General features: G+C 41.7%; 1 protein-coding gene across 1 annotated transcript in view; it reads right to left on the minus strand.

The window, feature by feature from the left end:
* LOC124544969 (serine/threonine-protein kinase SIK3-like) overlaps nt 1–14,661 on the minus strand; it is a 181,409-nt gene that overhangs the window by 76,224 nt on the left and 90,524 nt on the right. Inside the window, exon 12 of the mRNA XM_047123717.1 lies at nt 11,560–11,672. Coding sequence (XP_046979673.1) covers nt 11,560–11,672 — 113 coding nt within the window. The remainder of the gene's footprint in view (nt 1–11,559; nt 11,673–14,661) is intronic.

Genomic DNA, 14,661 nt, shown 5'->3' on the forward strand with positions numbered 1-14,661 from the left:
CAAGACAGACCTATTGCTTTTGCCTCAAAGCTGTTAACTAAAACTCAGTGCAATTAGTCACAAATAGAAAAAGAAACTCTCGGTATTGTGTATGGAGTTACCAAATTCCATCACTATTTGTATGGTCTCAACTTCTATTAGGTGACAAGTCACAAGCCTTTGCAGTCCTTGTTTCACCCGTCAAAGCCGGTTCCAGCTCAGAAATTACTACAATGGGCTTTATTGCTTTCACAGTATCAGTATGAAATTGTGTACAGATCTACGATAAAGCACGGCAATGCAGACACCCTGTATCACCTTCCATTTGGCCCACACTCTGATTTTGTTGCATTTGCCACATCTTGTTGCCAAATCTTTTTCCTTGCACTAGAGAAAAATTGCACAGGCCATGGACACAGACACAGACCTCAATATAATCGCATTTCTTGGCCTCATTCATTGAACAGTATCCAGAACTCAGTTGTGCACCAATATTTTGCACATCGGCATAACCTTACAATTCAACAGGGTGTGAGAAAAGTTCAAAATGCAAGTAGATAATCACATGTGCTTATTCCCAAAGTGTTGCAAAAAGCTGTGCTGTGATTGCTCCATCAAGGACATAGGGGAATTGTTCGCACTAAACAATTAGAATGACGGCACTGTATGTGGCAGGGCATGGGTGCCCATATTGAACAGATGATGTCACAGCGTCTGCACACTGACTTTGCAGGACCCTTTTGGAACACTTGTTGGCTCACAGAGGAGACTCTTTTAGCAAGTTCCCATCTGCGGTGCCTACAAACTCTACCATGTCACGTAGCACCATTCAAGTGTTGCCCTCGATATTTTGCATCAAAGATTTGCCAGAAGTACTTGTGTCTGACAATGGGCCACAGTTAACTTCATGTGATTTTGAACAGTTTTGTGAACGAAATGGCATTCGTCATCTAAAAAGTGCTCCGTTTCACCCGCAGTCCAAAGAAGAAGCAGAACGCTTTGCACATACTTTCAAGCAACAGATGGCCATGCTTCACACCATCCACGCACGGGAAGAGGCGCTGCAGCTCTTTCTTGCCTCTTATCGCTCCCGCCCACGAGACGGACCATCACCGGCAGAACTTCTGCATGCCTGCCACCATCGGACGCTGCTACACTTGCTACACCTACTGAGCATCTGGCACCATGCAATCTTGTTCTTTTCAGGGTTTATGGCAACTATGGGTGCTGGGGACGAGGCGTAATCCAGGAATGCATTGACTCTTCTATGTATTTGATTGCAATGTCCCGATGGTTTGCAGCGCTGCCACCAGAACCAAATTCGCGCTTGTCATTTGCCACATGATTCTGCTGCTTTTCTTCCCCAAGCTTCACAGGACCGTGTGGCCTTCCCTACCGCCTACTGGTACGACCAGGGCACCCCACAAGGAGCAGAAAGATGATGTGCCCTCAGCCCTGCCGTCCCCACTCACTAACCCAATGGACCTGGGCCCGCTATTGCCATAGGCATCGCCATCGCCATTGCCATCACCGTCACCATAGCCACCGCTGTCACTGTCATCGTCACCATCATCACCCCAGGACATGCTCTTGGGCCTGGAAATGTGCCCTGGCAGCAGTTTTCTGGAGGATGTTCCTGTTGCCTCGAAAGCCAGATGACAGAGTACAGTCGGGAGTATGCCATCCTCCACAGCCACGTCTCCTGGCTCATCTCTACATCCAGCATCCTGCTCCCTCCCTGCTGTCATTTGCAGCCTCACTACACAACAACGGTGTGGCATTTCAGAGGGGAGGAATGTGCTAGCATCAGCTGGTGCCAGCACACTAGGTGACAGAGAGATTGTGAGAAGATCGATAGAGGCTAAAGACAGACTTGCAAGAAACATGCCACCGACAACCTCTCGACCACCAGTATTTGAATCGCTGCCATGGACTGGAAGGCCCAGAGTACGTTCCAATCTGTCATCGAATTAGTCAACAAGTTGAGTCATCAGTCGCAGCCCAGTGGGAGTCACAGAAGGAGTTAGCTCAGAGACAGGCAGCACACAGTGACCAGAATAGTGTACATAGTGGACTTATATTTCACCGGCAGAGAGGCCAATGTGGACTATCACAGAGAGCTTTTACCACAACACCTGGGCTATCTTGAGTTACATAATTTTCTTTTCTTATGAAAAAAGAACCCAGTTCATATGTGTATGCAATTTTTGTTGTAGAAAGAGAATACCAGCCACCAACCAACATCCTCTCCTTGCTTCCCATCGTACAAGCCTACAGTGACAATGAGACGAGACAAAAGCAACTATCACACACATGACCACAGTCTCTAGCAGCAGGTCTGGCTCCAGTTGCCAGAGCTTGCGGTCATGTATGTGTGAGGTGTGGATTGTGAGCTCTCTCTCTCTCTCTCTCTCTCTCTCTCTCTCTCTCTCTCTCTCTCTCTCTGTGTGTGTGTGTGTGTGTGTGTGTGTGTGTGTGTGTGTGTGTGTGTGTGTTTCTTTTTTTTTTTCTAATTTTGACAAAAACTACCTTTCCGTCTTTTTGTTGTGCCTTTCTGTGACTCAGCCTCTCCACTATATGGTGAGTAGCAACTATCCTATTCATTATATTGTTACATTCCATCCTGGATTTTCCATTGTTAGAGAGTATGTAGGGCCACTTGTAGGGAAGACGAATGATCAACTTCTATTTACTGCGAAAAGAAAGTTGAGCTCATCTATAAAGGGGAATACCTGTACAGCCCATTCTCGAGTACTACTGGAAAGCTTTTGGATCCCCACCGTGTCAGATTAATAGAAGAAACTGAAGCAATTCAGAGCCTGATGTTAGATTTGTTTTTGTAGGTTTGATCAACATGTAAGCGTTACAGTAATGCTCCATGAACTGAAATGTGAATCCTTAGATAGAAGAAGTCATTGTTTTTGTGAAACACTACTGAGAAAGCTAACAGCAAAAGCCTTTCCAACTGACTGCAGAACAATCCTATTGCGACCGACAAACATCTCATGTAATGTCTCCAAAGACATAATGAGAGAAGCTGGGGCTTGTACAGATGCATATGAGCAATCACACTTCCCATGGTACATTTATAAGTGGTACAGGAGAGAAAAAGACCAGCAGCGGGTCAGGGTACCCTCTGGCATGCAGCATGTAGGAGCCTGCAGAGTATGGGTGTAGATTTAGATGAAAGATTGTTTTGATCATTTTGTCAAAACTTTACAAACAATGAAATTCACTTTTAAAAGCCATATTATAGAATAGGATTTTAAACCATCTTCCAATTGGAAATTCTGATGGTGGTCTTGCTACCTACAGTTTCCAAAAAATTCTAAGAAATGCAAGATTTTTCATTAGCTCATTCAGAGTTATTTACCTATACACATTTTACCACTCCAATAAATAACTACATAACTCATATGCACTGTTTCTAAGTAAAAGTGCTGGTATGAAGCCATATGTTGGCTGAGTCACTGTAGTAGCTCAAGTCACAGCTCTTTATAGCTCAGTATCAGTAAATATAAGTTAATGGCAGATTATGGTCTGGAGCTAATTTCCTTGCAGCACAACATCAGGAGAAAGTTCAGGCAAATAACATACTCCATTGGCCTGATAGAGGTGAATACTAAGCACAAGTTATTAAAAACTGACAGGCTGGATGGTTATAAATAATAAAGAAACAAATTTAAATGATTTAATTATAAGAAGAGATAACACAGTGTTTAGGCTAAAAATAATTATTATACTAATTTATTAGATACTTTTTAATTCTTCTTAAAAAGTTGTATTATAAATTACATTATTAATGTAACCTGAAGTTTACCATTTGTGCAATGCAATATTAGTGATCAATTTATGAAAAAGAAAAAGAATGTTAATTTTATTTTCTACAGTACAGTGAAAACAAACAATATGCTATGTGCTATTCCAAAAATTCTAAATATATTGAACCCGTGTATCTGACTCATTTTTTAAAAAAACTGAAAGAATTAAAGTACTAGCAGACAATAATATATTTGAGAAGAGAGAAGTACTGATGCCTACAAATGACATTGGTCATGGCAATTTGTTTGTGGGTGGGTGGGGCAGGGCAGGGGGGAAGGGGAGGAGCGGGAGGGAGGGAGGGAAGGAGAAGATGGGAGAGGGAGGGAGGAGATGGGAGAGGGAGGGAGGGAGGGAGGGAGTGTGTGTGTGTGTGTGTGTGTGTGTGTGTGTGTGTGTGTGTGTGTGTGTTTTGCTGAGAAATGGGTTGTGTAGCACTCTACAGACAGGAAACACGCAGAATATACTAGTGCCCGCATTTTAAAATGTATCAGTAATCATGACCTACTGCTAAAATGTAGCTGAAGTCAGGTGCTTCATTAAGTTGGAGATATGGGTTTTCCAATTCAGGTTGTGTTCAACCTGTAGTCTCAAGAAATGGAACAGCTTCTACATTTTGGATTTCATGGTTTGAACAGGTTACATTTATGGTAATATTATATAACTGTGTCCTTGCATACTTGAAGAAATAACGTATAGAACTAATGACATATGAAAACTATGACAATATTTTATGATTACTAAATGTTCTACAAAGAAAGAGCTGTATAACAAATGCAAAGCCTATATTTCGTAACCAGGGTGCTGACTGTTTCACCCAAAGATTTCCCTCAGATTTTCAGGGTTTTCCAGGTTGAAATTCCATATTTCCTTGAATTAGATTTGTTATGTATGACAACAAGTATTCTTCCTTTTCCTTTTCATGACTGCACATAATTTTTTTTGTGTTGCCACGTCACTTAGTAACAATTATTCCAAGTTCAGCTACGAATGAAAATGAGATGAATACAAAACAGTTGGGTTTTTTGTTGCTGTAAAACACATTGCTAAATTTCATACCAGTAGAATTGATCAAAAGCAGGTACTGCAGAAATGCTCCATGAGCTCAAATGGCCATCCCTAGAGGAGAAATGATGTTCTTTTTGTGAAACACTATTAAGGAGGTTTAGAGAACCAGCATTTGCAACAGACTACAGAACAATCCTACCGCCACCAACATACATTCCATGTAAAGACAGCAAAGACAGGTTAAGAGAAATATGGGCTAATATGAAAGCATATAGACAGACATCTTTCCCTCACACCATATGTGAATGAAATAGGAAAGGGAATAACTACGAGTAGTACAAAGTAGGCCCGTAGCCTTACTCTCTGCCATGCACTGCATGGCGGCTTATGGACTCTGCATGTATATGTAATGTTCAATCACTGTTGCTACTGATAAATTTAAAATGTTTCATTAGAAACTTGTTTCAGTTGAGAAAACTCATATTTCAAATGCAGTCCACATTATTTTAACAATGAGGTTCTTTAAATTCAGTCTGGAGTCAATACAAAAGAATACGCATAATGCCATGTTATTCATAATTCTGTAATCACAAATAGGGACTTGTATTCTGAGGTATTCATAATACCTTTATGTACTGCTAAATGAATTGATAAAATTCATCTTTAATGTTCTCTAACCAGACCATAAAAATAATAGCTCCTGTATTTCAGCACACTTTTAACAAAATAAATAAAATTTCGCACTCTGAAAACTCTGAGCAGACACAAACCACACCACATTTCTTCCTTGGTGACCGGTCTATCACTATAACTGTTACAGAAAACAATAAATGTATCATACATTGCCTGATCATAAGAATTATTATAGTAATATAATTTCACATGTAGAGTTCTCTAATGTTTTATACTCTTTTCTGTGAAATTATATGCAGAAATTAATCACCAAATTTATAATTTTCTATCACTTCAAAACTTTTGATTTTTTTCCTTTGATTTCTTCAGCTCCTTTCTGGGCATTTTGATATGTTTTTCCTCTTTTACTTTGAGTAGTATCCTACTCTTCTTTCCCCTTGCCTCCTGCACTACAATAGACTGTGTTTGATGATGCCACACTTGGTCTCTAATGTGTATTTCTAACACTGAGAAGAAGGGATTTCTTAGGGCTACATTCATTATCCAACACTGTTGCATGACACTATCACAGAATTAACAATGTGAGACAGCTGACTCATCTTTCATATTCTCAGACAGATACTCGGGGTTCACAGAGAAACCTCACTGACTATTATCACTTCCATAGGAGAGTGAGCCTACCACTACAAACATGAAGTATAACATTTTTTCTCCCAGAAAATCCCCCAAGATTTTCTGGGAGAAAAAATGTTATCCCCAAAAATCCCCCTTTCTCCCAAGCTAGAAAGTCCAACTCATGTTGAGACCATTCAACAATACCTGCAATATATTGCCCTCTACAAATTAGATTTTGAACTGTTAGGACCGTTGAAGGCATTACCTGCTTCCAAATGCAGCAACTCTGGGGGAGGGGGATTACGGCTCACCATAAAGATGATACATTCAGTTGCAAACAGGTACAACAAAAAGACAGTTACGCATCAAGCTTTCGGCCAAATCCTTCACGAAAAAACCACGCACTCATTCACACAAATGCACACACCTCGCCCACCCCTGGCCAGTATCTCTGACCACTCAGGCGAGACTGAAATTCAGAAGTGTCTAATGGGAACAACAATCCATAGTGGACCAGTAAGGGGATGGGAATAGCAGAGTACAGGTGGGGAAAGAGAAAACAGTGCTGCCTGGCAGAGCATGCAGGGCTTGAGGTGGCAGACAAGGCTACCTGGTAGAACTCAGGGAGGTTGCGGGAAAGGAAAAGAGGGAAAAGATTGGTGGGTGCATTGACAGAGAGCAGTGCACAATGAGTGAGTGGACTTGTGTTGGGAGGAGGTGATAGGAGAGAAGGGGTAGAAAATGTTGGGTAAAGTGTGTGAAGACAGTAAGTTACTGTAGGTTAAGGCCAGGATGATTTTGGGAGAAGAATAGCTTCCATCTGTGCAGTTCAGAAAAGCTTGTGGTGGAGGGAAGGATCCAGTTGGCCTGGGGTGTGAAGTAGCAATTCAAATCAAGCATTTTATGTTCCGCTGCATGTTGTGCAACAGGGTGGTCCACTTTGCTATTGGCCACAGTTTGAGGGTGCCTACTGATCAGGTGGAAAGGTGATTGGTAGTCATACCAATATGAAAAGCTGAGCAATGATTGCAACATGGATTGTGCCTGCTTTCACAGATGCCTGGTCTGTCTCTGATGGGGTACGATATACCTGAGACAGGACTGGAATAGAAAGTACTGGGTGGGTGGATTGGGCAGGTCTCACACCTGGATCTTCCACAGGGATATGATCCCTGTGGCAATCAGTTGGGACTGGGAGTGACTTAGGGATGGACTATGATGATGTGGAGGTTGGGTGGGCAATGGAGCACCACCTTAGGGGCGGTGGGAAAGATCTTGCACAGGAAGTTCCTCACATCAAGACATGATGATAGATAATCAAAGCTCTGATGAAGATTGTGGTTCAGTTGTTCCAGTCTGGGATGGTGAGCAGGGTGCTCCTTTGTAGCTGGTTCTTGGGGATGGTGGGACTATTTGGTGTGTGTGGAGATATGGTACAGGAAATCTGTTGCGGACTAGGTCTGGGTGATAGTGCGTGTCTGTGAGGCTATATGGGAGAGAGTACTTTGGTGTGGAAGAGACGAAAAGTGTTGAAATGCGCTGGCCGGGGTGGCCGAGCGGTTCTAGGCGCTACAGTCTGGAACCGCGTGACTGCTACGGTCACAGGTTCGAATCCTGCCTCGGGGATGGATGTGTGTGATGTCCTTCGGTTAGTTATGTTTAAGTAGTTCTAAGTTCTAGGGGACTGGTGACCTCATAAGTTTAGTCCCATAGTGCTCAGAGCCACTTGAACCTCTTTTTTTTTTCTCTTTTTTTTTTTTTTGTTGAAATGCAGGTACTGTTGGTGGTTGTTATATTTAATGTGCACAAAGGTGTGGATGGAGCCCTCACAGAGGAGGAGGTCAACATCTAGGAAGAGGCATGATGGGCTGATAAGAAACAAGTGAAGTGGATGGGAGAGAAAGTGTTGAGGTTGTCAATGAATGAGGATAGAGCACCTGGCCCTGAATCCAGATCATGAAGATATCATCAATGAATGTGAACCACATCAGGTATTTGGGGTTTCGGGAGACTAGGAAGGTTTCTTACAGATGGCCCATAAAGAAGCTGGTATAGGAGAGTGCCGTGCATATGTCCATGGATGTGCCACAAATTTGTTTATATACCCTCCCTTCAAAGGAGTAGTAGTTGTGTGTTAGAATATAGTTAGCAAGGTGTTACGATGAATGTGGTAGTAGGTTTAGAGTCGGAAAGATGGTAGGAGAAGTAGTGTTCAATAGTGACAAGACCATGGTGCAAGAGGGATGCTGGTGCCCAGGGAAGATGCAACATCAGTGACAAGTAGGGATTCAGGAAGTAAAGGGATGGGAACAGTGGGCAGTCGGTGAAGGAAGTGGTTGGTATCTTTGACGCAGGAGGCTAGATTCTGGGCAATAGTTTGGAAATGTTGGTCAATGAAGGCCAAAATTCTTCCTGCAGGAGCATAATAAATAGCTACAATGGGATGTCCAGGACTGTTGAGTTTGTGGATTTTGGGGAAAATGCAGAAGGTGGGTGTGTTGGGTGTGATAAGGATGAGAATGGAAAAATATTCAAAGAAGAGATTCTGACAAGGTCCTAACGCTTTAAGCAGGGATTGGAGGTTGTAATGGACTTCTGGAATGGACCACTGTCACTGAGTTTATAGGTGGAGGAGTTAGACAATTGGCAGAGGCCTTCTGCCAGGTAGTCACTGAGATTCATGACAAAAGTAGTGGAACCTTTGCCACCAGGTTGGATCATTAGGTCAGGATCTGTTCTGAGGCTATGTACTGCTGCCATGTCTTCTGCTGAAAGGTTGGTGTACTTAGGAAGAGACCTAGGGAAGAATGGTGATCCCAAGTTGGAGGAAGGGAATTCCTCGAAGGTAAACAGGGGCTGATTAGGTGGAAGGGTGGGAGAATCATGGTTGGATGTTAGTTTCAACTGGGAGAGGCAGGGTTCAATGTTAGGATTTGGTTGGAGGTGTTGGTGGCAAAGAAGTGTTCCCACTGCAGTGACCAGAAGGAGTGAAGGTTTTTGACAATTTCAACACGGTTAAATTTTTTTGGCTGTACGTCTGAAGGTGAGGCTGTGAGGCCTTTGAGTAGAACTGAAACTTCTGTGGAGCTGAAGGATTTTGTGGAAAGGGTAATAACAGTGTTGGGGGATTGTTTTGGCTCCGGATTTAGTGGTGTTTTGGAAGGGAGCTTTGGCAGATGTGGCAAGCTGAAAAGATGAGCTAGGTAGGATCTGAGTGCTGTGGGGCATTGGTGAGGAGGAACACTGTGGGTAGGTCAGAAGCTGGATAGTCACGCACCAAGGCGGCAGCAAGATGTCAGTAGATTGGATAGCGTATGAAGGTGGTGTGTTGAGTGCTCTTCCAGAAGCTGGAATGTAAGGGATCCAATTTCAGAGACATGATGTATGTAGTAGTAATTGCACACTAAAAGTATCTTGTGGAGGGAGCAGAGATGGTCCTGGGATGTATGAGCCATGGAGATGTGTTTTTGCAGTGTCAGATTTGTGAGCGTGTCAGGGACTGACAGAAACTGAAAAGGTGAAGGTAATTGTGAAAGGAGGGTTGGGATCCACAGAAAGGAGCATTTATGTTAGGCTGCTTGGGAGGATACCATAGTATAGGCAACATATAAGGAACAGAGATATAGGACTCCGTTTTAGCAATTTCTAAAATCATCCGGTCCTCAACTTATGGTAACCTACTGTCTCTGTAACATCCACCCAAACATTTTTGCCCCTTTTGTCATATCATCTACTCCCAACTCATGTCCCCTAACCTCACTGTGCACTGCTCTCTGCCAATGCCACCACTGATCTCCCCCCCCCCCCTCACCGTTTTATGTTCCCCACAGCCTCACGATTTTGCCACTTTTAGTCCCTGCACACATCACCAGGCAGCACTGTTTCCTCTTTCCCCACCCGCACCCTACTACACTCCCCTCTTCCCCACTCCACTACAGATTGTTGCTTCAGTTTGACATGTTTCATGTTCAGTCTAGCCTGAGCAGCCAGAGATAGCGGCCACATGTTGCGAGGTCTGCTCGCTTGTGTGAATGATTTCCTGTGGCTGAAAGCTTAATGTGTATCAGGCTTTTTGTTGTGCCTGTCTGCAACTCAATGTGTCATTTTTATGGTGAATACCAACCTGTCCTTTCCATAGTTATTGTTAGTAGCAGAATTTTCTAACTACCCACTGGTTGCACTGTAATGGTCATGTGTATATTTCCTTTACAAAATTTATAAAGTATTACCTACCACATACATTATGTCACATGTATATGAAAACCTAATGACAGTGTTTTTAAAAACCCCACTGCCTACCATCCAACACGACAGCTGGAACACCCACTGAGGCCAAGCTGACTCCCATTGTGTTATAATAACATAATCTCCATATTCTTTCTCCTGGTGTTATCCCAGATCTTCACAGGCTTGGCATTTTGGCAAGTTAATGCAAGTATGGCACTGCTTGTGGCAGAGGGTGTCCACGTGCCCCTCTTATTGCTACCACTGACCCCCCACCCCTGTGGTAATTTGTACATCTTCCAATATGAAACATGTGACTTTTTGAAACGTCTGCAATTCACGTAACTGAGGCAGGATGTGCATACCAGACCGGTACTCATCTAGTCAGATGTGGCAAACTGCCTAAAAATCACATACTGGTTCATCGGCACAATGCCTGTCACTGTTAATCCGCTGGGTATTTTTGATACAGGGCAGGCCTCTCTGAATCCTGACAGCCACCTCTGGGCATTCTGGCCCGAGATGCTGGAGGTGGCAGTCGTGTGTGCATTGCGTATGCTTGCTCGTGTGTACGAATGATGTGTGCGGCTATCTGGGTGGGCGTTAAAATAATACACGGCTGCTATTAATTCTACTGTAGGATTTTTCAGTCTGGATGACAAAACTATTGACATTAAAGAGAGATAGATAGATAAAACAATGGAAACTCCAGGTAGGAATAGCAAAAATGTAGGAAGAGATAGTTTGCTACTTACCATAAACAAGACACCTTAAGCTGCAGACAGGCACAATTAAAAGACACTTACTTAGAGCCTTTAGCAACAGCCTTCATCAGCAAAAGAGAAAAAACACACAGCATTCATACACACAAGTAAACATACCTCATGCACACATGACCACCACCTCCAGCATCTTGGGCCAGAATGCCTGGAGGTAGCAGTCATGTACATGGTGTGTGACTGCTTGTATATATGAACAATGTGTATTTTTCTCTTCTCTCGATGAAGGGTGTGGCCAAAAACTCTATGTGAGTGTCTTTTAATTGTCTGCACCTTAATATGTATTCTTTAAGGTAAGTAGCAATCCATTTTTTCCTACATTGTAGATAGATACACAGATAGGTAGGTAGAGATAGAGAGAGGGGGGGGGGGGGGGGAGAGATAGATAGAGACAGGGGGAGAAGGGGGGGGGGGGAGGAGAGAGAGAGAGAGAGAGAGAGAGAGACAGACTTAATCACAAGAATGAAGCAGAAACAACTCTGGGAGAGCTGACCACACTTACAAGCTGGAGGTGCTCCTGACTGCCCGGTTGGCTCCACACGCCTTCCATCTGACGACTGAAAAACATTTGCAGGTTCGCTCCCCCATCTGATGCTCGTCGACCGAAACCACCAACTGCCAAAATCACAAATTTACCTGAGTAAAAGAATTGCTGCTGACAAAGTTGGAGACTCATTTATAATTAACTGTCACTAGTAAACTGTTTCAACTGCGATAGCTGCAAGTAACTCTTTTGTGCACATCCCATAACATATGAACTACAGAGATATATCTCACATATTAATTTATCAGAAATGTATGCATTAAACTAGGACTGCCACCCTGAACTGTTCCAAATTACCTACACCTTCCACCTCTGAACAAAATAAATTCTTAAAAAAAGAGCTGAAGCAAAATGTGTACAAATTTTTTATGCCAGTATAACAACACTTTGGTGAGTAATTTAACTTAGTATCAGCTACACCTGGCAACTAGGCATGGACGGTGACAGTTGAGGTGGACGTAGCAACCACACATGAAGGGAAGTGTCGTGTTCACTCGCGTGTTGCTTCAGACTTCAATTCGATCGCATAACATGCACCTGACATGCCCTTTTTTGACTAGAAAGTGAGTGGCTGCAGTTAACTGAAACCAGGTGGTGTCTGAGGCTAGAGATAAATCTTTACTCTACTAAACTGCTTCGACTCACCTATTTTGCATTTCCACAATAAATTTCAGTAAGAAACATGTGGCTGCTACTTGCAAATATATAGAGAGGCTTCACTGACGCTACTGGACCTATTTCCTTTTGAGCACATAATTATGATGAAAGTTTGTGACAAATTACAATTATAAAAGTGTTGCAAATTGGAACGCTGAGCTTCACATTTTGGTGTCATTAAACTTACCATCAGTACTGGCATTTCCTAATCTCCTTATAAAGGGAGCCCATTTTTAATGCCCACTTTTACTCTGGAACCCCAGATTTGATCTACAGTATATTTTACATGGAAAATTCTGCAAATGGATTATTTTCAACAAAAATGACAATCACTTCAAATATTTTAACCAAAAAGTAATTTCAAAATTAACTCAAATTTAAAATAACATGATAAAATGGCACTATTAAATTTAAACTGTAATGACATGAAGAATTACTGGTTCTTATTAGGAAAACTTAATATTAGGCTTTACAGATGAAAGTTGGATTCTCATGACAGGTTTGGTATTTAGTCTGTGGCAACATTTATTTTTTGTCAACACACAAGCTGAGAACCCTGTTAAGAACATACATGCAGTTGCAAACAGTAAAAGTACAAACATGGTCTTTTGCAACAGTTTAAGATATTTGTTTTTAAACTGCCCCAGAATTCAGCTAACAGCATTACTTACAATCTTTTCCAGTCCTTTATCACATGCCAATCCAATAAAAGTTTAATATCCTTGCTGACATGGTCAAACACTGACAATAAAGGGGCTTTTAATCCACAACTCATTTTGATATTTAATCTGCTTTTCATTTTTAAAATATGGTTTAGAAACTTCATTCAAACTTTTCAGGTGTTGAATAACTTCTTCAGCAAATGTATCCTTTATTCCAACCCCCTCTTCTTCTCACCCACCACTTATTACTGGGAAGCAATCAGAGCAGTAGGAGGCATATAAACTGTCCAAAATTCTATTTTCTTCTGGAAAGCAGGAATTTTTCCGTCAGTAGCAAATACATTTCCTCATTTTCTTCAAAGTGTCAAATTAAGTTCATCCATCTGCATAAAAATGAAATTCAAAAGGGAATTGGAAGCATTTAATTTTTATCAAACACCCAGTCATTCAATTTGAAACTGTGATCTGAAAAGAAAGAATCCACATTGTCCCTCAGCTCTAAAATATGGGTTCTTATCTTTCTTCAAGATAATCACCTGACCTCAGTATGTAAAAGAAGAATTGTATATGTACTTGCCATGCCCCATACAACATTTCTTTCATGTCGAGTTTGCCGTTTGCAGAATTGTCATCAAATACAGCCTTCTCCACTGGAAGTGTTGTCTTTGTAATGACTATCCAAATTAGTAATTTGAAGCAGGAATTAATTGTTAATTTTATACGGGCTTTAACTTTTATTTATTTATTTTTTACCTGCATTCTTCCATGTTGTCAGTAACTACATGCAAGTTTCATGGAATCCTTGTGTGATGTCCCAGGAAATGATAAAAACACTGGTCGCAGTAGCCCTCTCACACTTTACACCTCCAGCCAGAGTACAAAAGCTTGTGCTGGTGCTTCCAGTGTCAGTTCTGCCATACAGCATAATGTTAAAAAACAATGACATTCTGTAAGTATCCTTTCTTTCCTTCTTCTCACAATAAGCAATAAAGCTCCAGTTGGTGGCATGCCATGAGCTTGCCAGTAACCCTGCTTTTACATCCCACTCACTCAACTCGGAAACGCATTTAGTACAAAGCCCGTAGAATCTGTGGGTTGCGTATCTGAAAGTGGCCAAGCACAATAAACACTGTAGGCTGCTGTGTGCCACATGAGACACACACATTGATGAACTTAATTTGATATTTTGATCCAAATGAGTAAATGTATTTCGTACTGATGAAAAAATTCCTGCTTTCCAGGTAAAAATAGAATTTTGGACAAATTTTATGTGCTCCTACTAGTTTGATTGTTTCCCAACAATAAATTGCCTTTCAAGTCTTCCCCCTCCTACTTCTGAGTTTTTTAATTGTCTTCGATAAATTAGATTTCTCCTGCAGTGTTAGTTACATTTCAAATTCACTGTCTGCATGAGTACACACTTTTTACCACCGACATTATGATGTTGTGATACTTTAATTCCAGTTTTTCACACTGCAAGCTGCAGCTTTCATTTTAAATGATGCATGCATGCTTCAGGAAATGGCTCATTTACATTTGTTGTCCGAGAGTTTAGTTGACTTTTGTAACTATCAAGATTATTTCACACAAAATGGAGTGTAATGAAGATACAGGAATGACTGTTTATCAATAATATGCCATTGTTACTACTTATGCAACAAAATCTTTTGATTGATTATTTCTGTTGGACTTTGTAAGGTATCGCAAACTAAGTTACATTCCATAGTAGTCACTATGACTG

This window comes from Schistocerca americana, chromosome 8 (assembly GCF_021461395.2).
Source record: "Schistocerca americana isolate TAMUIC-IGC-003095 chromosome 8, iqSchAmer2.1, whole genome shotgun sequence".
NCBI classification, from domain to species: Eukaryota; Metazoa; Arthropoda; class Insecta; order Orthoptera; family Acrididae; genus Schistocerca; species Schistocerca americana.